This window comes from Micromys minutus, assembly GCF_963924665.1.
Source record: "Micromys minutus genome assembly, chromosome: 1".
In the NCBI taxonomy this organism is placed as follows: Eukaryota; Metazoa; Chordata; class Mammalia; order Rodentia; family Muridae; genus Micromys; species Micromys minutus.
In genome coordinates, this window is record NC_137969.1 from 43,065,453 (window position 1) to 43,091,399 (window position 25,947).

General features: G+C 46.7%; 1 protein-coding gene across 1 annotated transcript in view; it reads left to right on the forward strand.

The window, feature by feature from the left end:
* The window catches only part of SPRED2 (sprouty related EVH1 domain containing 2), a 94,405-nt gene that overhangs the window by 61,613 nt on the left and 6,845 nt on the right, over nt 1-25,947 (forward strand). The window contains exons 2-4 of the mRNA XM_080917959.1: nt 8,798-8,975; nt 17,238-17,406; nt 20,231-20,295. Of these exons, the coding sequence (XP_080774085.1) occupies nt 8,798-8,975; nt 17,238-17,406; nt 20,231-20,295 (412 nt within the window). The remainder of the gene's footprint in view (nt 1-8,797; nt 8,976-17,237; nt 17,407-20,230; nt 20,296-25,947) is intronic.

Genomic DNA, 25,947 nt, shown 5'->3' on the forward strand with positions numbered 1-25,947 from the left:
TGTGCTTTAAAGGACTGGTGTTTGTTTTATTGCTGGTGTACTTTAATGGGAGTGGCAACCGTTCTGTGCCATAATTCCGTGTCTATTAAACCGGCCTTGAGGTTTAGACTGGACCAGGAATATGGTTTGTGCAAGAGCGAAGGGAAAACCCAGGAGCACAATTACTTTCAGGTAAAAACAGAAGAGAGAGTTTTCTCAGGGTGGGTCAGTTTGTCTTCGGGTGAAAATCCTTTACATCTTTTATGAACGCCAAGCCCTGGCTTGGCAGAGTTCTAAACCTCGGTTCAGTTTTGACCCTTTGACCTCCCAGGCCTCTCTTGTCCCCACTTTTTTCAAAGTAGTCACCCTGAAACTCTTTAGGGTAAATTCTTAGCCTGTAAGAATTAGACTTATTCTTTTAAAATAAATAAATAAACAAACAAATACTAAATGTCAAAATTGTTATGTGGTTTTTGGACAAAAAGTCTACCTCCCATTGGTATTTTGAATGTTCACAAACTATTAGAATAAAATGTTGATGTGGTTCCCCAAAAACACCCATGTTAGCATTTAAAAGGTTGTGAATAATTCTGTGGATGTAACATGGCAGGCACAGTGGAGGTATCACATTTTGTGGTCCTGGAAATCGCAGTAAGGGGCGGTGAGGAGGAGGGAGCACTGCAGCTTCCTGGATGGAGCACCACACTGGTTGTGAAGAAGCCTGGTGTGACCTTGTCATGTACCTGTAATTCCCACCTCGGGGTGGAGAATTATTTGGTGCTTTGTACTAAAGAGAATTTTTTCTTTTTTTTGAACTTTTTTTTTTAAAAAGAATTCTTGAATTCCATTGAATTTTGATTTTTTTTTTTTTTTTAACTAATGGTTTGTACGTGCTTTTGAATCTGATGGGTCTGTTGTTGCCAGAGGGGATCTCAAGCTTAACTTCCTGGAGCCAGTGTCTCACACTCAGTGGTAATTACAGGAGGGGGAAGGGGGCTGTGCCCATGGTCTCTGCTCCCTGGAGCCCAGGATGGACAGAAAGATTAAAGCCAACAGTCTCCTCCGATTTCCCGGAGAAGGGCCTCCCTTCCCTGCTGACTGCATGCAGCACATTGAAGAAAGCGCGGAGCATCCCAAAAGAAAGCAGTAGAAACGGAAAGAAGCCTCGAAAAGTCACTTGAATGAAAAGTCACTTGAATGGTGCTTTTACTCCAGGTTACTTACCCAAGAGTATTTTATTTTAGTCATCTGCCTTAGACAACACTTCTAACACTGTCTTTAAGAGGAAAATCCAAACAGGATTTTTCTGTGTAGCCCTCTGTCTTAGAATGCTCTCTGTAGCCTGACCAGAGTATCCACCTGCCTCTGCTTCAAGTGCTGGGATCAAAGGCACGCAGGCCACCACTACCCAGTGAAAGATGTCGTTTTGAATTTTTGATCATCATTCCCCTCCAGTCCAGGTTCTTCACGGTTGGTTGTTCTGCCGCCCAGGGCGTGCTGTGGTCTGAGGGAGCACAGAGAACAGGAAACTAGGGGAAACATTCTCGTGTAACAATTTCAAGTCATACTCAATAAGAACACGACTCTGTAAACTGCTGCAGAGTAGCCCAGGCCAGCACTGTGAGGGAACCACATTTTCCATTTCACCCCTGGAACTGGCACTCTGACTAAGAGCTATTGGGAGCCACAGAAACTCACTGTCTGGGGCCATAGATCTTCGAGGCTCACTGGGAGCTCTAGGTTAGCCCTTATAGGAATCGGTCGCTGTCCACTCTTCCTCCAGGGCCTCTCCCTGTGAAGCTTCCTGGGTTCACTTCCAGCTTCTTTTTGTTCCTCTGGCTTCGTTGCCTTTTCTTGGCTGTTAGGGGCCACAACACATGGCAGCAAAGAAAAAGGAAAGACCCGACTGGTTTGTGGCACACTGGCTGGTACCCCAGCATTGATTGGGCCAGCCCCGGAAGTCTGTAGGGCTGGGGCAGTAGGCCCCATGCACAGAGTGTGCTTATATACACAGTGTCCCTGGAGGTGTAAGGTCAGATGGGATACCGTTTACGGCAAATTGTGATATATAATATAAAGGATAAAAGTGTGAGCGTGCTCAGCAGCCCTGCGTGTTAAGGGGTGGGTAGGTGTTAGGGGGTGGGTGAGCGTGTCTCATCAGAATTGCTAGTGTGCAGCAAATTAGTTCTCAGCTATTTTTAACAATGGCTTTGTATTAAAACTTCAATAGGGAAATAAAAGCCCCAACAGCCTAGTTATCTAACAAACTTCAACTTGCTAGGATTCATTCTGAAGATTGATTCACAATTCAGTTTGATTACCAAATCTGTTTGCTCAAATCTCAAGTGTGCCGCCTTTGATTCCGGAGAGGACAGGAGCTCCGTGAGTGTGAGAGGCTGCTCACACTGCCTGCTTGTCACAGCAGGTGTGCAGCAGGTTTGTGTCTGTGTCGGGGTAAACAGACGAGTGTAAGATGTAAACACTGCTTCTGGGTTGTTGGTTCAAGGCCATAGTGGAATTTCATTAAATGTTTTCTATGGTTTGGATTCATAGATTCTTGGCCAAGTCAGAGCAAAGGCTGAAACACTGTATACCCCAGAGGGGCTGGGGTTCCTGCAATAGATGCAGGGTCTCTTGGCCTAACTGCTTGGGTGAAAGAGTTCTTGGTATCTTAGATACCGTTTTATATTCTTTACCATATTTTAGACGCCATTTTATATTTGGGGGCTCCGTTTCTGAAAACTTAACCCTGTACGATTAAGTAAAAATGAAAGCTGTCAGCTCTGTGTTTGGACCCTTGGCTGGCAAATCAAAGTCAGAAGCTCAGCAAGGCACAGTTACCAGGAGTGATTTGGAGACAGAGTGATAGACGTGGTGAAGAGAAATCAAGGGGCTGCTTTCTCTCAGAATGGCTGTGTGCCTCAGCACTTCGTTCCAGCTGAAAGACCGGGCCTGTTACTCTCAGGCACTGGGGAAGGGCAATTTCATAGATGACTCGAGTTCCCTTTTGTGGTCGGCCTCACGGACCAGAAATATCTCCAGGCAAGCCTTTTTCTGGAGTGAGCTAAGCTCATTTTTCAGCATCCCTTACTGACATTAGGGACACCATTACTCTTGTGAAGCAAAGAGTTAGTGTTGAGAAAGAGACCTGAATGTTTCACATCAGCCTCTAGGAGGAGAGTGCCCGCCCCGCCCCCCAGATGGGCCCCCTGCCAGAAATGGTGTCTTTGCAACTAAATCTTGTATCCAACAGGAGGTTTGTCTTAAAACGGTTTTCCATAACGAGCTACTAACCAGACACACACGTAATATCCACTTAAGCAATGAATCTAGAGGCCTTATTTTCTATGCATTTTAAACATGCAGAGCAAATGTTCTCTCCCTTGGATGCCTTCTACCATTCAGAAAACCACATGGATAACTTTTCTAGCCCACCGAGTTCCGAGCAGATGATTTATTTTTAAACCGGGGCAGTCTTCTTTTATGACGCTTTAAGTCATTGACACTTAAGAGGAATGCTTGAAAAAGCGACAGGAGTGGACTGTGACCAGCACCTTTGGCTTCTCAACATGCCTGACGCTGCCACCGCATCTTGATGATTGATTTTACAGAGCTCACTGGGCATAGAGCATAACACACACGTGTATGGGCAATTTGGTGAAATCTAAGTGCCTTTATAAACCTGTAGGCAGCGGGAAGCCTGGGGCATGGGGGCCTGATTCAAATAAAGTAAGAGTGCCTAGCTCTGGGAGGAGCTGGGGCTTTGGCTCAGGAAGCATCTGGACTTGGGCAAGAGGGGCTGGGACCTGGCTGATCCTCTCTAGGTCTGGTGGAATGAAGAACCTGGGAGAAAGTGAACCCAGTGTTAGAGATGGAGAGATAAAGAAGCCTTGTGATCCAGTGATAAGAGTGGCCATGGGGGTGTTCTGGGAAGGATTTATGGTGGTCTGGAATTGGCTCCATCCCTGAAGGAGGTGGGGAGAGAGGCAAAGGGTCACAGATGGCAGGCGGAGCCTTTTCCTCTGCAGGTGTGTCTGCAGCGCCATCCATCCTGGGTTTTATGACCCTGTCTGCTGCTGAGGCTGGACTCGGATGCTGTCCCCTCAGGTGCCTGGCAGCTGGCAAAGCCTTCCCACTGCAGACTTACTCATCAGTGTGCAGAGGTGCTGCGGTTTAGAGACACACCTTTGTTATTAAAGTCAGCCTTCCAGCAAAAACAAGCCACCATGGCTCTGACAAGCGGCCTCCATTATACCTTACTGCGGGGTAGACGCTGCGTTCCTTTTGTAAAAATTAAAATCACAAGGAGATACCCTCGGTGGCCAAGGAGGCGGGCCAGTGCTGAGTAGCCCAGCCAGGAGCACACATCTTCCATAGGACAAGGAATGTACAGCTTCCTGTAGCTCCTCTGTTTACTTCCGTGATGTGGCCTGCTTCCAGTCTGAATAAAAATGTCACAGCAGTTTTGAGATTGCTTTTTTCTGCAATTACAACTTCTTGTGTACATGTGCAAATGTGTCTCCATGTGCAGCCTGTGGCCTTTCATTCAGATTCTGCATTAATGAAAGGACTATTAATGAAAGGACGTCCCAGCATCCTCATCCTGCCGTAGGGTCTTCTTACCTGCCTCCTTTTGATCTTGAGTGGTTATAGGACAAATTAGTCAGCATATTGGGACCAAAGAGCGGTTTCCTTAAAGAAATCATGTTTAAATGAAAGCCCCCCCCCCCCCCCCCCCCCGTCCAGCCAGTTTGGCTCAAGTGGTTGTCACCAGTGTCATTTATTGGTAATGACATTGGCTGTTGGGGTTCTAGCTCACAGTCTGACCTGGGCTTCATTCATGTGCTGTTGGGGCCACATCCGAAGTTAGCCAGTTTGGGGAGGTTTCTGTTTGTTTTTTTTTTTTTTTTTTTTTTTTTTTTTTTTTGTAACAGTAGTAGCATGATTTGAAATGTTTTAAGGCATACCAGCTACAGTGAGAGAGAGAGAGAGAGAGAGAGGGAGGGAGGGAGGGAGGGAGGGAAGAAGAGAGAGGGAGAGATTTAAGTGGGCCTGTTCTTTGTCCCACACCACTGTTGAATTAGTTTTACAAAGCAGGGAAGGAGACGCGGCAGGGCTTTTCCCTCTGTACTATCTGATTTTTGAGCAGCTGTTTGACTGTAGAGCCTCCTCAGGCGGTGTGTGGAGTGGCCGAGGAACTTTTTTCAGATAGGAAGTAGTTGGTTCCTGACATTACAGATGAATACCCAGATGCCCATATCTGCTTTTAAGTCCCTCCGTCCGTCCCCTCCGGTGAAGGAAGCACTTGGCAGGAGCAATCAAGTTGGAAGGCTAGAGGCCTGAGAACACAAAGTACACAGTCAACAGCCCCTGTAGCCTGGGAGCAAGGGGCTGGGGTGTTTAAAAAAATTCCGATAAATGTAGACTTAGGTGGCACTAACACCCTTGATGTAGCTCTCTACCCATAGCGTAAAGCACTTCAGTTCCTACTTCAGCCATGGCCCGTGGCGTTGAGCTCATAAGGCCCTCGTAGAATGTTTGACAAAGTATAGTGTACTGGAAAACTGCAAATCTTAGAAATTCTTATTGTTTCTGGAATTGATGTCATGGGGAGAAAATGTGGGGACTCTTCAGAATTGCATACATATATACTAAACACATGGCACCCAGTAGGTTTATTGTTGACACCACAGCTGTTACATTTATTTGGGGGCACGTGTCATAGCACATGTGTGGAGACCAGGACAACTTAAGGGAATCTGCTCTCTCCTACATCACATGGACCCTGGAGATGGTACTCAGGTTGTCCGGCTTGGTGACAAGAACCTCTACTTGCTGAGCCATCTCATATCCAGTATACCGAGTATTTTCAATCCTCTCTAGGTTCTCAAGGAACAGGCTCATTAAACCTCGAGGTGAGTGGGCTCTAAGAATAGAGGTACAGGTGTGACCTGTGCCGTCTGCATGCACATCTTCATGTGTAATCCTCCACACTTCATTCGGGTTACCTATTAATGGAAAGGAAGTCCCAGCTGTGGTCCCAGCCAGCTGTTAGGGTCCTAGCCGTCGTTACCCTGGATTAGCTGGGAAGGCTAGTTAGTGCTTCTGTGTAATGTGATGCCTCAAGGCCAGCCTTGGCAACCTAGTAAGACCCTGTCTTAAAAACAATACAAAGGACAGGCTGGGTCACGGAGGTGGCTCAGAGAGGGTAAAGGTACTTGCCACCCAGCCTGACCTGAGTTTGATCCCCGGAACCCACCCGGTGGAAGGAAAGAACCAATTCCCACAAATTGTCCTCTGACCTTCACACGTGCAGTGTGGCACACATATAAGCACATGTAATTACACACAAAATTTACATACAGTTTTAGAAAATGGGCTCCAGCTCAGTAGTCGACAAGACGAGCTTTGCATTCAATTCCCAGCACCAATCTACAAAACCCGATTACCATGTCTCACTTAAGCTGCTGTGGTTTGTAAGCAAGTGAGTACTGACACAGAGACTTTGTTGGCTTCAAGTTTTAAAAGCCTGTTCATATTACAGTTTCATTCCATTGATCCTACAACCTGTTGGTGGTCTGGATACCACTGTAGATTCTGTCACACTGAACAGACATGGGCAAATAGGTTACAGAGCCAGCAGTGAGAGACCGGGAGCAGGGTGCCACACGGAGGGTGTCGGGAAGGAACGCTAATGGAATACATTGTACAGTAGAGTGTACCTGGTTGTTGTGTGCAGAGAAAGGTAAGGACTGGGAGAAGAAATGGCAACAGCGAGGCCATGGAGCAGGAATGTGGAGGGCCAGCCAGGAAGCCATCGGGATGGGAGTGGCATTCGGGAGGTAAGATTTGGGCTGCTGGGGCACAGGAAGCAATCAGACTAACCTCTACATTTTCGGGGAAGCTGGACAGACATGAACAGAAGATGCCAGCCATGGTACCAGTATAGTAGCCTCAGGGTAGGGTCAGCAGAGAGACGGTGGCCTTATAAAAGGGGTGGCATAGACGGGAGAACCCCTGAAGGGTGGGAAGGCCCTGGGGAGTCTTCACCTGACATGTGTTGCTAGAGATGGCTTAGACACTTAAACTGAGCGAGATGTCACTCCACTGGTATCACTGGTCTGGATCTTGGTGGGTAGGAGGCCAGCTAGAAATGTGAAGGTGGGTTGTTGTTGCCTGAGGTGGAGGAATGGGGAGTGGTTCAGCCAGCGTGACAGGAAGGCCTGATGGGTGGGGGGTGCCTCAGCTGACTGTTGCTTTTCTCAAAGAAACTAAAGCACACGCGTCACCTGAGAGGCAGGAGGCAGGAGACTAGCTGAAGTAAGTCATCTTGGGCAGAGGCAAATGTAACAGAGTGCCCACGGGGGCTTAGGTAAGTCCCATGACCGTGGTGCTGACTGCATCGGCCGCTGGAGAGCAGTAGAGGTGGAGAGTTGGGTAGAGAGGAGTGAAGAGCAGGTCGGGAAGAGATAGGGAGCAGCAGACGTGGGTGCTAGAGGAAAGAGGAGTGCAAGAGCCCGGAAGCCGGAACTGGGAAGGCAGGGTGTGCTGGTTAGAGAGTAGTATGCTAACCGCCGTGTGCCCATGGCTCACACCTGGATGAAATACCTGAACTGAGTGGAGAGTGAGCCCCAGTGAAGTTAGGTTTAATGAGACTAAAAGAAGGGAAATGTTGAGGTTTGGAGGTAGTGCCACATTGGTGATAAGCTCAGGGGTTGGCTTGGTGCTCTGGGCACAGATAGGTATGGTGGGTGCACAGACATTGGATGAGTCCCAGAACCCCACGTGCTGAGGTATCAGCAAAACCCTCAGGGGCACTGGTAATATAAATGGGATACCTGCAGAGTGTTGGCACCGTTTCGCCTGACCGGTAAAGTTTAGTAACACACACCTGTAATATCACCCCTCTGAACTGAGGCAGAAGGATCTCCAGTTCAAAGCCGGGCTAGGCTACAGGGCAAGACCCCGACTTCAGAATAAAAGAAGGAACTGAACAAAGCAGGTATCCAATGGTCTATGCTCATGTCTCAGATCAGGGCAGTGATGTGTTTGCCTGAAAGAGTGGCCACAAGGGTGCCTTCCACTGAGTGTTGGTGAAGAAAGCCAATGGGACTTTTGTGAAGTGCCGGAAGTTGCCTGGGTACGGGAAAGCAGTGACGTCACAGTAGCGGATCTCAGAGAGTCTGGGTGAGGTGAACAGACATGCAGGGGACAGAGCGTCATCTCCCTGAGAGCTGAGGTGGGAGACAGTAAAGGGTGCTCCTCATTCTTGCCTTTTGAACTCTTGCATATAGCACCTGACATACAGAAGTTGGGACTGTTTTTAATGGGGGGGAAAAGGACTTACATGCAAAGAAGGAAAACATTGGGCTGGAGAGATGACTCCGTGGTTAAGAGCACTGACTGCTCTTCCAGTGGTTCTGAGTTCAAATCCCAGCACCCACATGGTGACCCCCAACCATCTGTAATGGGGTCTGATGCCCTCCTCTGGTGTGTCTGAAGACAGCGACAGTGTTCTTATATATAATAAATAATTACTTAACACTCAGAAGCTGGAGAATAATATGCCTGTGTCTATCTTTAAAGACTCACAAACAAAAAAAAAATGTGTTAATTAGTAGGTATCTTTTAAAAAGATTGACTTTTATATTGAGTTACATGTTTTTCCTAAATGTCAAGGTGGCCTCCTGTTCTGGGTTCTTGTCAGGCATATCTGCAGACAAGTTCAGAGAAGCGTGAGATCGCAGCTATCTTGCCCTGGGAAACATGTTCTGCAGCTACTAGACCGTTGTCATGCCCTTTCTTCTTGTCGTTTTAGTGACAGCTATATTGTGCGTGTCAAGGCTGTGGTTATGACCAGAGATGACTCCAGCGGAGGATGGTTCCCACAGGAAGGAGGCGGGATCAGTCGTGTCGGGGTGTGTAAGGTCATGCACCCCGAAGGCAACGGACGAAGCGGCTTTCTCATCCATGGCGAACGACAGAAAGACAAACTGGTAATGACAGACACACAGTGTGCCAGTTTAAAATAGCAATGGCTGATCCCTTTGATATTTTTAATGCTGCCTTCCCCATCCAGTACAGTCTCTTGACGGCGCACCCTACAGAGTACACGTGGACAGGGTATTTGACCACCTTGCTTGCATCTTTGATTAATCGTTATAACGGGCATTTAAAGCAAATGTATGTTCTTTATTATTACAAGCTGTAGAGGCAGGGTTTTCCGTGTGAGATTGGGATGATTGGAGGTAACGTGAGAGAGTATCACCTAACATTGGTTCCTTCTAAATAAAGGTTTGTCTGAAAGCTACCAGCACTGGTGCTGGGGACGTGGCCCGGAGTGATTGATGTGCAAACATGAAGAGCTGAGTCGGATCCCAGTACCCACATAAAAACATGGTGGCCGTGGCCTTTTAACACCAACACTATGGGAGACAGGATCACCTGGGCTTAATGACCCCCCCAGCCTTAGCACCAGGTGCAGTGAGACACTCCGGGGGATAAGATGGAGGAAGGATGATAAAGCAGTGTACCCAATGTCTCCCTCTGGCCTCCACTCACAAAAACATACAACTTTCATGTCACAAGCAGTCAGTGAAGAGTCTCCGGTAAAGGAATATAAAAAACAGTAGCTGGCAAATGCATGGGGAGTGGTTGTTATAGGAAGGGTGAGTACCACAGTCTTATGGAGGACCTTGGATGGCCAGTTACCTAGGTGTATGATAGGGAGGAAGGCAGACCATCCAAGTCCACTTTACTCTTTTGGGGGGTGATTACCAGAGTTCAAACCTAGGATTTCATGCATGCTAAGCATGCACTTTAACCTTGAACTACACCCTATCTCCCCTTCTTGCTTACTCTCTTGCTCAGAATTGAACCCAGAACCTTCGGGTGGTAGGCAAGCAACTTCTCCATAGAGTGCTGGGTATCCCCAGTCCTAAGCCTCCTTGAGTTTGATTACTCTGGACATGATTACTTCCTTCTGTCTTTGGACGTGTATATACTCAAAAATCTATAGTGACTGAAAATGTGATTGATTATGTGACCGGTTATATAGGATTCCCCCAGAGGAAATGCACACGGAATGTGTGAAGTGTGTATAGATAAGTCTCTTTTTTTTTTTCCCCAGCCACTTCTAAGGATTGAAGATTACCAAACAGATAAAGACAGAGGGGTTTGTAAATATCACAGATTGAGTAGCTGAGATGCCACGTCACACTTGATTTGTTTCTAAGAATTTTTTCAGTATAGGCAGTGTGACATACTATAAAGAAAATAAAGTGGCCGGGCACCGTGGTGCATGTCTTTAATACCAGCATGTGGGAGGCTGACGCAGGCAGATCTCTAAATTCAAGTCAGCCCAGCCTGATTTACACAGCAAACTCTAGACCAGTCTGGACTATAGAGTAGGACCACCCTCGTCAATCAACCATTTTTTTTGAAAAGTGACGTAACAGCTGTGTGCCTGACATGTACCCCCACCTGAGTACAGTGCTATCTATCCCTTTAGTTAGGTGACGCTCATGGGAAGATTGTTCTTGGGGACTGTGTGGCAGCATCACAGATGCCAGAACCAAGGCAGAGACAGGCAGAGTGCAGCCTTTCATCGGTGTGTAAGAGCTCCATGTCTCACTGCGTCTACATCAAGAGCCTCTCCATGCTGCTCACACTCACGCGCCGTTCTGCTGTTAGACCATCTCCTTAACGTCCCCGTGGTATTATGCAGACACATTTAACCGCATGTTTTTTAAAGAACACTTTGTGTGTTATCAGAAATAATTGAGACTGGTTTTCACAACCTTCGGTGTGTAGGGATGCTGCTAGTGTGTAAGGTTTTCCTTTTACATTCTGAGGTCATATATGTTAAATCTCTCGCCATTTGATAGAATAACAGTGATCTCCTTTGATTACTTGTGAATGGCCTTATATGGTTTCCTGCTTGTTAAAAAATTATAACAGTCAGCCAAGCCTCATGGTGTTGCAGTAAATATTAAAAAGATTGATTATCCTTTTATCGGCCCTCATGGTCTCACTCCTGGGACACCGTGCAGAGCTGAGCACACACCGTGCGGTCCCCACACCACTTGACCTCCAAGCCACCTCTATGTGCTCAGACATGGCTCACTCTGCTGCCCCTGCTGTTTCTGTCCAGGATGGATGTGACTACCCTGGTGTGTTGTTTTCACCCACTTCCCCTTGGCATGTTGTTGCCAAGCCTTAGACACACACATCCCAACTCTGAGGTAGGCTTTATGCATCAAATGCCCGCCACTATATCCTTTGAACTCAATTAAGTAGTCACATCAAAGAACACACCAAACTACTCTGATCCAATAGGTATGATATAATTTGCCAACCTAGATAAGTCAAATAATCCTATACAATTCCGTCCCTTATAAAACATTTATAACAACCTTATTTATGAAGAGATGCGCCAAGAGAAACATACATATCTGCCTCCACCTTTGTTCCTCCTGGAATCTCCCCCTCCTCTCCTCCTCTTCCATTTTCCTAGCCTTTTCTCCACCTATCTCTCCACTGTCCAACCATGTATCACCTTAACATCCACCCACACATGGCCTGAGTTCAATCCCCAGAACCCACATAGTAGGAGAAAATGGATTCTTATAGATTGTCCTCTGACTTCCAAGTGTGTTTAATAGCACATGCATGCATCACACACACACTCGCGCACACACACACACATACACACACACACACACACACGCACACACACGCACATATACACACACAAGTGTGCACACATAAATAAGTGGTTTTGTTCTTTTCATTATGACTGAATTCTCTGTCAGTGTCCTTTGCATATTTATCTACTGGCACTTTACTCCTGGTTTGTGTGGTGTTATTAAGGTATTCATTTTTATCATATTTACCATTAGTATATTTTAATAATTTGTCTCTTGTCTTTTGCACTTTTGCTGGTATTCCTCTTCTACAGAATTTCAGTAGAAATTGTTTCTCTTGCCTCCTTTGTCATCTGAGTTAGTCGGTTATCTTTACATGAGGAGTTCTGTATTCTTAGAACCATTTTCCTGGTATTTCCTGGCTTGTAGAAAATGTCATCTTAGAATAGTCCCCATTTCTGGCTTTTTGAGATAGTCTCTCCTGTAGCTCAAACTGGCTTGGTAGCTAAGGATGACCTTAAACTCCTAACCCTCCTGTCTGCGCCTCCCAAAATCTGGGATTACAGACATGTGCCACCATACCCAGTTTACAAACAGCCATTGAGTCTAACCCAGCCCCTTTCTGTTAAAACTGCATTTATGAACTGTGTCTTCCTAATGACTTACACATAGTAAGTACAAATCTACCTTTTTATCCAAGGGGCTGACATGAAAAATGTCAGTTATATTGGGGGGGGAGTTATCTCCACCTTATAATGTAGGGCATTGCTGTCTAAGTGGCAGCCAGCCTAGGAATTAATGTCACCTCTGGTGGAATTGTGGACCAGCCTCTGTCTCTGAGGAATGCCTTCTTACCACCCTTTGGCCCACCTTCAGATTTCTGCCTCTCCATCCCTCTCCCTGTTCCCTTTGTAAGTGTGTGGCTCTGCTTGTGTGCCCAGTGTACGTGAGTCACACACCCATCCCCCGTCTCTAACCCCCACTTTGTGTTTCGCTACAGGAAGTTCTGATTCCTGACCTGACTCCCACACCATTTGCAGATACAGCAACATCTCTTTGCTCTCCCAGCTTCCACAAGGCAGGGAGCCTCTTAGAAGCTCAGAAAGGGCTTGGGTTGTTGGAGGAAGCCCCTTTAAGAGGTGGGGAGAATGAGGTGAGGGTGCATTGGCTAAACTTTGGATGGAGACTTAGTTACCCTTAGTTCCATGCAGCTGGGGCATGCGTGAATGTATGAAGTGTTCCAAGGTACTGTGCGTGTTAGGTATTGGAGCCTATACATATATGTGTGTGTGTGTGTGTGTGTGTGTGTGTGTGTGTGTGTGTGTGTGTTTTAACAAGTTAATCAGTCATAGAATTTATGGTAATAGAGAAAATCAGGTTGTCCAGAGAAATTATATGTAAATTAAAATTTTGCAGCCCTGGCTAGCCAGGCTGACCTCACACTCTTGGTTGACACACTTTCTTCTACCTTCCAAATACTGGGATGTGGAGAAACTGTGTTGGAATTTTGACTCTATGCCACCAGACCTGACCCCTGTTTCTTGTAATTGTAGACATTCTTTCTAGATTGTAGGAATCAACTCAACTAGTAGCACTTTCCTTTTTTTAAATGGGCTTCTTTTTTTTTTTTTTAAAGACAGGGACTTGGGTAGTCCAGGCTAGCCCGAACTCTTAGGTGAGGGTGACCTTTAATTTTTGATCTTCCTGTTTCAATCTCCTAAGATTACAAGCTTGCGCTACCAGACCCACTTTATTTGACGCTGGGGACTCGGGACTTGTTGGATGGCAGCCAGGCTTCCTTTAGCTCCAGCCCCAGCACAAGCCTTTTCTATGCCCCCTCCATGAAAGCCTGCAGTTTAATCCTTCACCTTGAGTGAACGTCTTACTCAGCTGACTCCGTAGCGTTATGAGTTGGTGCCTGGAGAAGAGAACATGGGGTTTTCTGGGGTTAGGCTTCTGGATGGTGGCACATTTTATTCTACGGTATAAAACGGTATAAAAGAAAGACATTTCTTTTAGTTTTCTTTGTGGGTAGAAAGGCACGGATATTCAGTGATAGCCCGGCTCTCTCTCCTTTGAGACAAGGTCTCATTACATAGCCTTTACTGGCCTTGAATTTACTGTCTTCATACACCAACCAGCCAAGTGCTAGATTACAGTCCTGTGCTACTGTAGCCAGTCCACACCCCCAGTGTATATGCTGTGTATGCACACACATGCACACAAACACATAAACATTCACTCATTCTCTCTCTCTCTCTCTCTCTCTCTCTCTCTCTCTCTCTCACACACACACACACACACACACACACACACACTATTTAATGACATTGTGTGTGCTCTCTCACAGACATGCATGCACACAAACACATAAACATTCACTCATTCTCTCTCTCTCTCTCTCTCTCTCTCACACACACACACACACACACTATTTAATGACATTGTGTGTGCTCTCTCACAGACATGCATGCACACAAACACATAAACATTCACTCATTCTCTCTCTCTCTCTCTCTCTCTCTCACACACACACACACACACACACACACTATTTAATGACATTGTGTGTGCTCTCTCACAGACATGCATGCACACACATAAACATTCACTCATTCTCTCTCTCTCTCTCTCTCTCTCTCTCTCACACACACACACACACACTATTTAATGACATTGTGTGTGTGTTCTCTCACAGACATGCATGCACACACGGCACGCTGCATATTTGAAAGTCAGGACCTGAGGCTCAGCGGAGAGGACCTGAGTTCAATTCCCAACATCCACATGGTAGTTCATTACCACGTGCCTCCAGTCCCAGAGGATCTCACATATGGTGCACAGAATACATGCAGACAAAACATGTATGCGTATGAAGTAAAACAAATTTTAAAAACTTTAACTATTGGCAAGCTGTCCAAAATTCTGCTTTTTGTCTTAACTTGGATGCTCCAATCTTATTAAGGGTGGGAGACTGCAGTTATTTTCTTGGAGGTGGCAAAGTTATTTCCTCTGCTCATTTTCAAGAAAATCTCTGCCAACTACTCAATTAATCATCCTTAGTCTGTTGGTTGATCATCTAATAAGAATGATGATTCACTGAGAGAGCAGATACAGCCTGCCTGCGCCACGGAGGCAAGGAGATCACAAGGTCAGCCTTAGCTGTTTATGGAATCCAAGGCTATCCTGGGCTACATAGATCCTTATCCCAAAAAGAGGGGCGGGTGAGGAGAGAAGAAAGGAATTCTTTGTGCCTATGAAGGCGCTCAGATCACACTGGACATCACACTTTCGGGCTCATCCACAGTCATCCTGGTCTGGAGAGGGGAGACTTAGAATCCCGGCCCCTGCCAGCCATGTGTCTGTGAACCAGGCTTTCTGCATCCCTGCTACCAAAGCGCCGTGTTACAGATGGATGTGTGTGCATTTCCCATCATGCCATGAAATAGAGGACAGGGGACATTCCTGAGTAAATAAAACCAGCGTTGTGCTTGGCGAGGGCCTTAAACAGCACCAAGCCGCTAGGCTGCTATGTTTCTGTTGTTTATACCCCCATCCGTCAGCTGCAGAAATCTCCACACAGAGAGAAGATGGCCAAAATGCCTGTGTGATACTCTCTTTTTCCAGAACAGGGCTGGGAGTCAAGGAGGCTCCCAGAGCACCACAGGCCAAACCTGGGGAACTATTAAAGTGTAACAGTGTAGATGGGAGTTGTTGTGAAGGGGTCATTGGTATGAACCACAGTTGGATAAATTCACATCTGAATAGAGGAATACCACACAGCCATTGAACCTCCTATCTCTAAACTGTCTGGGTTCTTTGTTTGGTTTTTCCTCTTTTTTTTTTTTTTTTTTGGTAGAAATCAAATACAGGGCCTTAGGCATATTAAATGCATGCATTTCCACTGAGCTTCATAGATACACGGACACATCCCTGAGACACGATCTTTTAAAAAATATTTTCTGTTTATGAGCGTTTTGCCATTTGCATGTGTGCCCTGGTACCCATGGAGGTTACAAGAGGGTGTCAGATCCCCTAGAATTAGAGTTGTGAGCCACCACGTGGATGCAGGGAACCATCTCTCCAGTGTCCTACTCCCCAAGACATACTTTTAAGAAAAACAGAAGGTGACACAAGCTGTAATCCCAGCATGAAGGAGGATTTGCAGAGTCACATTCAACTACATGGAATGTTTGCGGGGTGGGGGGGTTAGACTGTGATTACCAAATACTATTAAAACTGAGTCTCTTTGCTAGCAAAATCATAAGATAAAATAGTAATGAGACTTTGAATTGAACCGTTGGTTTAGTTTCTAAGATAGGTGGCATTTGTTAATTAAAAAGCCTTGCCCAGTTTGGAATGAGACTGGGCTGGCATTTAGCCCCTGTGCTATTCTTAGGAGAAAATGACCATGTTAAGCAATTTAATCATAAATAGAATTGTGAGGGGCTGTCCCCATTCAATACTGTGTTATAAAATTAAACTTAGTGAATATTAATTCAGAGAGAATATTTAGTAGGCAGTGTTTTATTTCCTTTTGCTTTGATATAATTCTTGAAATTTGCACTGTTCTTTAATCTAGATTCACCCTAGCTTACATAAGCCTTCGCCCTTGCTCTTTACCTCACCTGGCAGAGATTAAAAAGTTCACGTGTGTTAATGACAGAGCTTTGCAAAACAAGATCCAGGCTTAAAACTCAGCAAAGTTGCTTTGCTGTTTGTAATAGAGCTATGGGAATAAATAGTGTGAGATTGTAACCAACGGAGTTGTATTTGCCTGGTTTCGGAGTTTCTCTTCTGTATAGAAACTCCAGTGTCTGTCAGCAAGAGTTCTGAATTAAATGGTATATCTTGTCATCTAATTTTGGGATCAAGATCAATACAAATTCTCTATTAGAGAATATTAAGCCAAGTACTGAGTAAACTGTGTGGCGAGAACTGAGCAGGGTGTGTCCTTGAGATGTCCTGAGGGGTGACTGTGAGCTGTTTTCTCCTTCTTGTTGCTGTCACTGCTGCTGTTCCCATCCTAGGTCAACAGCACTAGGTTTAATAGAAAGATCAAGAGCCATTCCTGAGACTCAGCCATTAGGAACATGGAGTTGTGCTGATAGTCCTAATGTACAGTTAGTAATGATACCACCAGAGGAGAGCTGCAGGGACTAAACACATTGGAAGATACAGGAAATGGGCTTGGTGACTAGTGGTCAGAGGAACAGGAGGTGAAGATGGCCACAGGAGTCTGAGCCAGGGAGAATGGGCAGACAGGGGTTGGCATTGCCAGATAGGAGAAAGTCGAGAGAGATGAACTCATTCCCAGCTTCTTGTGTTCACTGACACAGGGAGACAGACACCCACTGCGACCAGGAGGGAAGGCCTCCCAACACTGTGGGGGCAGAAAGAAGAGGAGTTGTGTGGGAAGACAGCCAGACAGTGAGCTTTACAGAGTGGAGTCAGTAGGTCAGCGGGTCAGTGGGTCAGCTGTTGATTCCAGGTGGAGAGGTGCACACATGGAGGCCAGGGTCTCTTGCCATCAGTGATGGTTCTCGATTGTGTTTACAGCAGGCACTGTTAGGGCTGTTGCATAAGTAACCAGCCTATGTTTCAATCCTTTAGGTGGTATTGGAATGCTACATCAGAAAGGACTTAGTCTACACCAAAGCCAATCCGACGTTTCATCATTGGAAAGTTGATAATAGGAAGTTCGGACTCACTTTCCAAAGTCCTGCGGACGCACGAGCCTTTGACAGGGGCGTGAGAAAAGCCATTGAAGACCTTATAGAAGGTACTGGTTTTGCCACCACTCAGTGGGACTGTGGAATATTCCAGATTATTTTTCATCCAACAGTCTGCCATCTTGTTTCCTGTGGCTCGTTCGTAGGAGGGTTTGGGGCCATCATTAGAAGATCATTAGATGTCAAAACTTTGCAAACACCCCAATTAAGCAGTTGTGGGGTGGAGTGTTCAGCTTGAGTGGCCTAACTGGCTGAGAGCTTACTAAGCAATTAGCAAGCAGGGACTCCATGTGGGTGGGCCTCACCCATTTCACCCATGGAATGGAACACAGGGCTATAGCCTTTGAGATATTTACTGTTTTGTGTAAGTAGCTAATCTGTAACGTGAAAGGCTTCATCAGAAGTCCATAAGCCAGAGCTGGAGAGATGGCTCAGTGGCTAAGAGCAGTTGCTGCTCTTGCAAGAGGACCCAGGTTAGGGTTCCATCACCCAAAAGTTGGCTAATGACCACCAATAACCCAAGTTCTAAGGGATCCAACGCCTTTTTCTGGACTCCATAGGCAATGCACACGTGATACACAGACTTACATGTCAGTAAACAACCCATACATTTTTTTTTAATTTAAAAGAAATTTAAGCCATGCCTGTGATTTAAATCCATAGGTTGACAAGCTGGAATTCTCCATAGCAAGAATAAATGACTTGTATGCAAATGTACACAAACAATAAATAGTAGGAATTATTTTTTTTTTATTTCTTAGAACGATGGGATTTTTGTACCATTTCAAATTATAATATTTAAATTTTAAACTTGGACAAAGTACTGGGTGCTATGGCAACACAGCTTTAACCCCAGCACTCAGTGGGCAGAGACAGGCGTCGAGAGTTTGAGGCCAGTCTAGTTATATAGTAAGTTCTGGGGCAGCCAGGAGTCAGGACTACATAGAGACACCCTGTCTCAAAACACTAGGCAGGAAAGTATGACATGAAACCCAGAGACGGCTCACCTAGTCCAAGCATGATGTACAAATCTCAGAACTGAGTTCCATCCCTGGCGTCTGCAGAGGAGGGAGAGCTGGGGCTCCCGGAGCTTGTCCTCTGACCTCTACACGAAGGTACTGTGACTTAGTCATGACAGTGCTCACAAACATGCTAATCGTAAATGAAATAGAAGAAGTGTGCAACAAAAAGTGCTTTTAAAATACACTTACAGTTTAACCACAGACTCCAGCCACTTCTAACAATAATGAGTTATTTCATGTGGGAGAAACATTTTTAAGAGGGAAAGCATCTTATTACTGAATTTCTAATGGTGATTAGGCGAGAGTGAAACAGGGCTGGAGAGATGGCTCAGTGGTTAAGAGCACTTGCTGCTCTTCCAGAGGACCCGGGTTTGATTCCCAGCACCGATGGTTCATGACCTTCTCTTACTCTGGTTTTGGGGCCTCTGGGGACACCAAACACGTAGTCAGTGCACAAACATAGATGTTCACAAAACCCTCCACTCGCATCCACATGTGACGCTGATGTCATGAAATGTTAATTCAACCTGTGCTTAACTGTCAGGGGCTGTTAGAGCCCAAGGGCGTAAGCTCCTTGCAGGTTGTGCCTCATGACCCCAGGCTGGAGGGCCTTAGGCCACAAACATTCAGAATTCTCTGCGCAATTCAGTTACAAATCAGGATTCATGGTGCAGGGACCCTGAGGCATGGGGACCCCAGAGTCAGAATTAGAAGAAATGGTCATCAAAGATGTTTGCTTACGAAATGAGAGTGAGCTAGGAAGAAAGAAGGCTTAGTGGGTATAGGTGCCTGCCATCAAGGCTGACCTCCTGAGTGTGACTCCTGGGACCCATGTAGGAGAAAGGACTGACCCCACAAGCTGTTCTCTAACCACACGGATACCATGGCCTTTTTGTTCTCATGTGCTTGTGTGTGTGCACACGCACAATTTTATTCGTTTCTATAAGGACTAGGTTTCTCTTTGTAGCTATTGAACAGACCCCCCACATTACTGGCTCCTTTTAGTATAACAGGGTAGGTACAGCTATTGGAATTCCCTCCACATTACTGGTTCCTGTTAGTGGGAGAACGGGGTTTGCTATGCATTCTGGATAAAGAGGTGAGTGAGAAAGTTGAATTTGAATCACCAGACCATTTTCATGATTCGATCAGCTGGATTCTCTAGCAGGAACCTTCATTTTTGACCCGGAAAAGCGGGGGGGGGGGGGGGGGGGGGGGCTGGGAGCACAACCTGGCTCCCACAGTATGGCCAGACACAGTGCAGTGTCTGAGTTCAGAACAGGGCGAGCTAGTCTGTCTGGATGTCCTTATCAGTTGAAACTACTTTATTAAGGAAACAAAGCCCAGCTTCTTCTAGGCTCGGCAGGTCTAAGGTGAGAGGTTTTTAGCTTTTCCCCTACTCTGCTGGGACCTTCATGTTGCTGGGGCTGATGTGAGCCCTTTAGTGGAGCGGGCAGGCTCTCCTCACCTCCTCCATTGTACTGTTTCCTCTCTGGCCTCTGCAAAGGCTAGAATAATGGGAACCACAGTGGACTAAATTAGTTTAGGGAGCATCACGCTGGAGTCAAGAGGGATGAATTACAGCATCGAGTTCCCATGGATTATATGTTATGGTCAGTCAACTGGAAAGGAAGTCTGGGGACAGTTCAGTGGTAGGATGCCTCTGGAGTACATGAGGCTCTGGGATCAGTTGCTGGTACTGCCATTTTTTAAAGGCTGTGGATGTGACTTAGTGGTAGAGGCCCTGCCTAACATCGGTCCTCGGGACTAAAGGACAGGAAAACCTACCACCACACTTACCGCTTTTTAAACAGTCGAGGTGACTAATTTCCTTGCGATCTTGTCTTTTCAGGTTCAACGACCTCCTCTTCCACTATCCATAACGAAGCTGAGCTCGGAGACGATGACGTTTTCACAGTGAGTTTCCTTTGCCCTGTGGCTCTCGTTAGGTGATGACTAGTGAGAAGTTGCCCGTTGAGGACACCTTGCAGTATGGCGTTTGCAGTTGCTGTGTGGCTGCTATTATAAACAACTCTGTCGTCCCAGCTTTCCACGACACTCCCAGACCATCAAAGTTGGGGTCCTAAGAGCCCCTGGTACTCTCAAGGGTCATCTCCTCTGGTTTGCCCAGGACAGACCCAGGCCGGCCAGGAGAGTTGGCCAGTCTCTTTTCGGTCTTCTGAGAACACACTATCGCTGAAAGGAAAGCCAAAGAGGCAGGGGGTACATGCACGCACTAGCAAGTGAGTCAACACGCTGACGTGGAAGGCGCGATGTCAGGTTAGCGTGGAGATAACGCTTCAGTTAATGAGATGTAACTGGGACAGAGTGATTACGCCCCTTTCTTCTCCATGGAAATCCTGTGCCTCTGAAGATGTTTGCTCACCTACTGTGCTTGGAGCACTGAGTGGTAAAGAACAGCATCGTGCCTGCTCGTGCCCAGCACTTAGATTCAAGCCGGTCTGTCGCCCTGGCACGCCAGCTCGCTCTATTCCTGTGACTGCTTAAGTCCTAACGAAGGCGAAGAGAGGGTTACTCTGGCTCACAGGTTATGGCTGGTTACAGGCCATCGTAGCAGGAAGTCGTTGCAGCAGGGGCTTGATGCAGGGGGTCGCATTGTATCTGCCATCGAGAAACAGGCAAAGGGCCATGGATGCCGCTGACTGGTCCTTTGGTTTAGTCCAGGACCCCAGCCTGGGAATGATGCTGCTGCCCACTGTAGGGCGGATCGTCCCATCTCATTAACATGATGGAGATAGTGTATGACAGGCACAGCCAGAGGCTAGCCTAATCTATGCTCCTAGGTACAGTCGGTCTCTTACTGGGATAGTGTATCACTCAGTATATTATACCAGTATGTTAGCTTTAAATTTATTTGCTGTTGTGTTACTGTTTGTGCTGTGAAGGTGGGCATGGGTGCCACCGTGTTCTCTGTGGAGTCTGTCCTCTCCCACTACCTTTAGGTGGGGAATGAGGGATTGAACCTGGGTCTCTGGGCTTGCATGACAAGCACGTCACTGGCAGATTGTCATCTCACGGGCTGACAATGAGTTTTAACCCCAGGAGGGCCAGACATGCACGTATACAAGGGCCCATATGCACACAGAGAAACGTTTTACTGATTCGGTTCAGTGTAAATTCCTACTCTTACTGCTTGGTTGGTTTTTATGTATGTTTGTCTGTATACGTGTGTGCATGCGTATGGACACGGCATGTATTTGGGTGCCCTTGGATGCCAGAAGAGGGAATCCTATCCCCTGAGCTATGGTTATAATGGTTGGTAGCCAGCCCTTGTGGATGCTGGGAACCAAACTCCCACCCTCTGGAAGAGCATTCTTGCCCACTGAACCATCCCTCCAGCACATCTTTATCATGCCTTCCTTTTAAAAAATAATGAAGAACATCCACAGAGGTAAATAATAGGTGACCAATCTATTCGATAATAGTCATTGCAAATCTTTCCAAACCTATAAAATATATAACAGCCACACTGGGCCATAAGAAGAACTGAGATGGGGGATAGCGTGCTGGTGTGGTTCACTGACTTTGTAGTTGGGATTTTGGGTTTTGGGGGGGGGGTTGTTTGTTTGTTTGTTTTGAGAAAGGGTTTTGGGCTGGAGAGATGGCTCAGTGGTTAAGAGCACTGACTGCTCTTCCAAAGGATGTGAGTTCAATTCCCAACAACCACATGGTGGCTCACAACCATCTGTAATGGGATCCAATGCCCTCTTCTGATGTGTCTGAAGACAGAGACAGTGTACTCACATACGTTAAATATTTTAAGAGAGGGGGGAGGAGGAGAGGGTTTTATTGTGTAGCCCTTACTGACCCGGAACTTGCTTTGTAGTCTAGGCTGGCCTTGAACTAGAGATCCACCTTCCTCTGCTCTGCCTCCCAGTGCTGGGATTGATTGAGGACGCCAGCACCCCTGGACAGTTTATTGACTTTTAAACACAGTCTGGTGGGTGAAATTGCTGATAGGAGAGGCTGCATAGTGTGAGGCAGAGAATGTATAGGGGGCTCAGTAACTATATGTCACTCAGTAAGTATATGTCAGCTTTGTTCGCAAACCTAAGATGAAACAGGAAATAAAGTTGAATGGTGATATTTAACTATGATAAGGCCTCATCTACACTATACAGTGACCTCACAAAGGTTTCACGGGGTCGTCTGATGGGTAACTTCAATTACCCAGTTACCCCAAGACCCCCTTTTGTAAGCTGTTTGTTTGTTTGTTTTAACTTCACGTTTTAAAATGTTGGGAGGAGTTGATGGAATTTGTTTCTCTGTATTTACGCTTTGTGGCCATCAGTGGGGAAGACACTGCTTTGGGAACATACAGGTGTGTAAGGGAAGGCACTCGTGGTCACAGCCAACAGCAGGGTGTACAGAATTGAGTTTGACCCAGAAGAAGCCTAAGAATGGGCGGAGGGCAGCCTTCGGAAGGTGGTAGTCCAATCTACATATAAGACAAAGGCTCAGAAAACTCCTGTGACCTGTGGCTGAACGGGACCTCACTGACACTCACACGGGATTTTGGGTACAAAAGCTGATGCAGGCGTGTGAGCTCTGGAACATCATGGTCCAGACGCCCCAGAAGCATTGTGTGTGTGCTGTCAGGAAATGAACGTGGTGGTCCTTCCTTCCCGCTGCTGGCGGATGTGGCTCTACACAGGCTTTCTCTAGTGCGCCGCCGAGCAAATCCTCTCGGCAGTTGGCAGGTTGCTTACATCTGTTCTTTTGTCACGTTTGGGGAGACAGACAACAGCAGGCAGGTTAAAGGTGGTTTCCTGTGCTCTAGAGCAAAATCGTAACTCCCAGCTGCGACCCAGCTACCAGCCAGAAGTGATTTATAGGCAAAGGGGGGGGGGGTGACACATGCCAGAATCGGCTCCACTTGTTCTCTAAGCTGCAGGGGATTCACAGCTCTGGGGAAAGACTGACTCGAGGAAGGCGCCCTTAACAGATTGCATTCCATGTAGACCTGGTTTATGGGGTCACTTGTCTCTTTGCAAACATGGGCCTATTTATAACAGGCCCGTGTTTATTTGGAGGCTGCTGACTGTGGAAAGAGGGGAGGGTGGTAGGGGCTGACACGCCAGATTCCCATTCACTGCCAAGCTCACTAACTACACATTCTGTCCCAAGACAGTAATGGCGTCTGAAGTGTGAGCCAAGGAAACAAACGGCTCTTGACAGCCCCGACTCCCCAAGTCAGCCGCTCCCCCGAGTGGGTGCAGCATTCTGAAAACTTTTGGAAGACAAATGGAATTCTTATTAGAAAGGGTGTGTGTGTGTGTGTGTGTGTGTGTGTGTGTGTGTGTGTGTGTGTGTGTGTGTACTGAGTACCCCCTCTTCTGATTCTTGAGAATTGAATTAGGATCCCCCGTCCACACCCCCCAGAGGCCACCATATGTGTTTGGAAAACCCTCAGAATTATAACTAGAGAGTCAAACATGCCTGCTTTCTGTCTCTGACACTGGGCCAGAGGTTTCCTTACTTGTCGGCATTCCTTGGGACTTGAGGGCACAGGATGCTATGGACACCGTGGACACTTAAGAGCACAACATCGCTTAACTTACATGCTGGGGACACCAATTGGAGTGTAATTCCCCCCTCCCCAAGAGTTCACATGTCACTGCTTAGTCCCCAGTGTGGCAGTGTTGGAAGTTGGTGGAAACTTTCGGAAATGGGGCCTGGTAGGACGCTACCCTCAGAAGACATTGGCGCTCTTCTTGTGAGTCCATGGTTGGTCTCCGCCATTATAGTCTTCAAAGGTGGGGCCCGCGCCAGGGCCTACCAGAGCAGCTCTGTGATTTTGAACTATGAATTAAAGAATGCTTTATAAAGCAGCCAGCCTTGGGTATTATGTGTTAGCCACAGAAAATAGTCAAATACATAGAGGGACCTAGACATACCTAGCTGCCCTGTGGGATGGCCATGTGGCCTTGTGGGCTCACAGAGCATTGCCTTTGCCCCGAACACTTTCCCAACAGCCAGAGTTTTCCCTGGAACCAGCGTGTCCTATGTACTTCTCAAAATGAGAAACCAGGTTGTCTTGCTGCAGGAGGATACCTGCTTGTACACACTGCTAATGTTTGTCAATATTGTTGTCTGCTCTCTCTGTCCCCAAGTCTCCACTCTGTTACAGGCCCGTGCTTGTCCGTGTCCTGTCAGAGGCCTCACCGGAAGCTCTTGACTAACTGCTGCTCTGTCTATGGAATTCTGTTGTTTGTTCTACTTCCTGGGTTTGTGTGTGTCTGTGTGTATGTGCTTATGTCTGTGTGTGTGAGTGTGTGTGCTTATGTCTCTGTGTGAGTGTGTGTGTGCTTATGTCTGTGTGTGTGTGAGTGTGTGTGCTTATGTCTGTGTGTGTGTGAGTGTGTGCTTATGTCTCTCTGTGTGTGAGTGTGTGTGCTTATGTCTGTGTGTGTGTATGTGATTATGTGCATGTGTGTGTCTGTGTGTATGTGCTTAGGTCTGTGTGTGTGTGAGAGAGATTGAGTGTGTGTGTGAGTGTGTGTGCTTATGTCTCTGTGTGTGTGTGCTTATGTCTGTGTGTGAGTGTGTGTGCTTATGTCTCTCTGTGTGTGTGAGTGTGTGTGCTTATGTCTGTGTGTGTGTATGTTTGTGATTATGTGCATGTGTGAGTGTGTGTGCTTATGTCTGTGTGTAAGTGTGTGTGCTTATGTCTGTGTGTGTGTGTGCTTATGTCTCTGTGTGTGTGTGTTTGTGTTTATGTGCATGTGTATGTCTGTGTGTATGTGCTTATGTCTCTGTGTGTGTGAGTGTGTGTGTTTATGTCTCTGTGTGTGTGCTTATGTCTGTGTGTGAGTGTGTGTGCTTATGTCTATGTGTGTGTGTGCTTATGTCTCTGTGTGTGTATGTTTGTGTTTATGTGCATGTGTGTGTCTGTGTGTATGTGCTTATGTCTGTGTGAGTGAGTGTGTGTGTGTGTGTGAGTGCTTATGTCTGTGTGTGTGTCTGTGTGAGTGTGTGTGTGTGTGTGCTTATGTCCGTGTGTGTGTGAGTGTGTGTGCTTATGTCTGTGTGTGTGTGTGAGTGCTTATGTCTGTGTGTGTGAGTGTGTGAGTGTGTGTGTGTGTGTGTGCGTGCGCTCTTGCAGAGAGCAGGATTCAGAGACAACTTGTGGGACTCAGTTCTTGTCACCCTATATGTTCCAGGGATCCAACTATGGCATCAAGCACCTTTATGTACTGAGCCATATAAAAGAGCAAGCAACCGCTCCTTGGCTGAGTACTCACTGCTCAGTGTGAGGGCCTGGCTTCTTTCTCCAGCCGTGTCACTTCACAGCTGAGAGACTCGTGCTTAGCCGGCTCTGCCGAAGCTACTTGTGTGACAACTGGCCATTCTCGAAGAAGCCCATGTAAGCTTGGGCTACCAACACTTTAGCTGCATGAACGCACTTACTGGGCTTACTCTCCGGCTGATTTTCTCCTGGACCCCTGCAGCTCTGGGCTCAGAAGCAAAGGGCTTTGGAGCCAGCAAACGAGAAATGGGTGATGGAAGGAAATCTGTGGGAGTTTTTATAAGTTATGTTGATTGTGG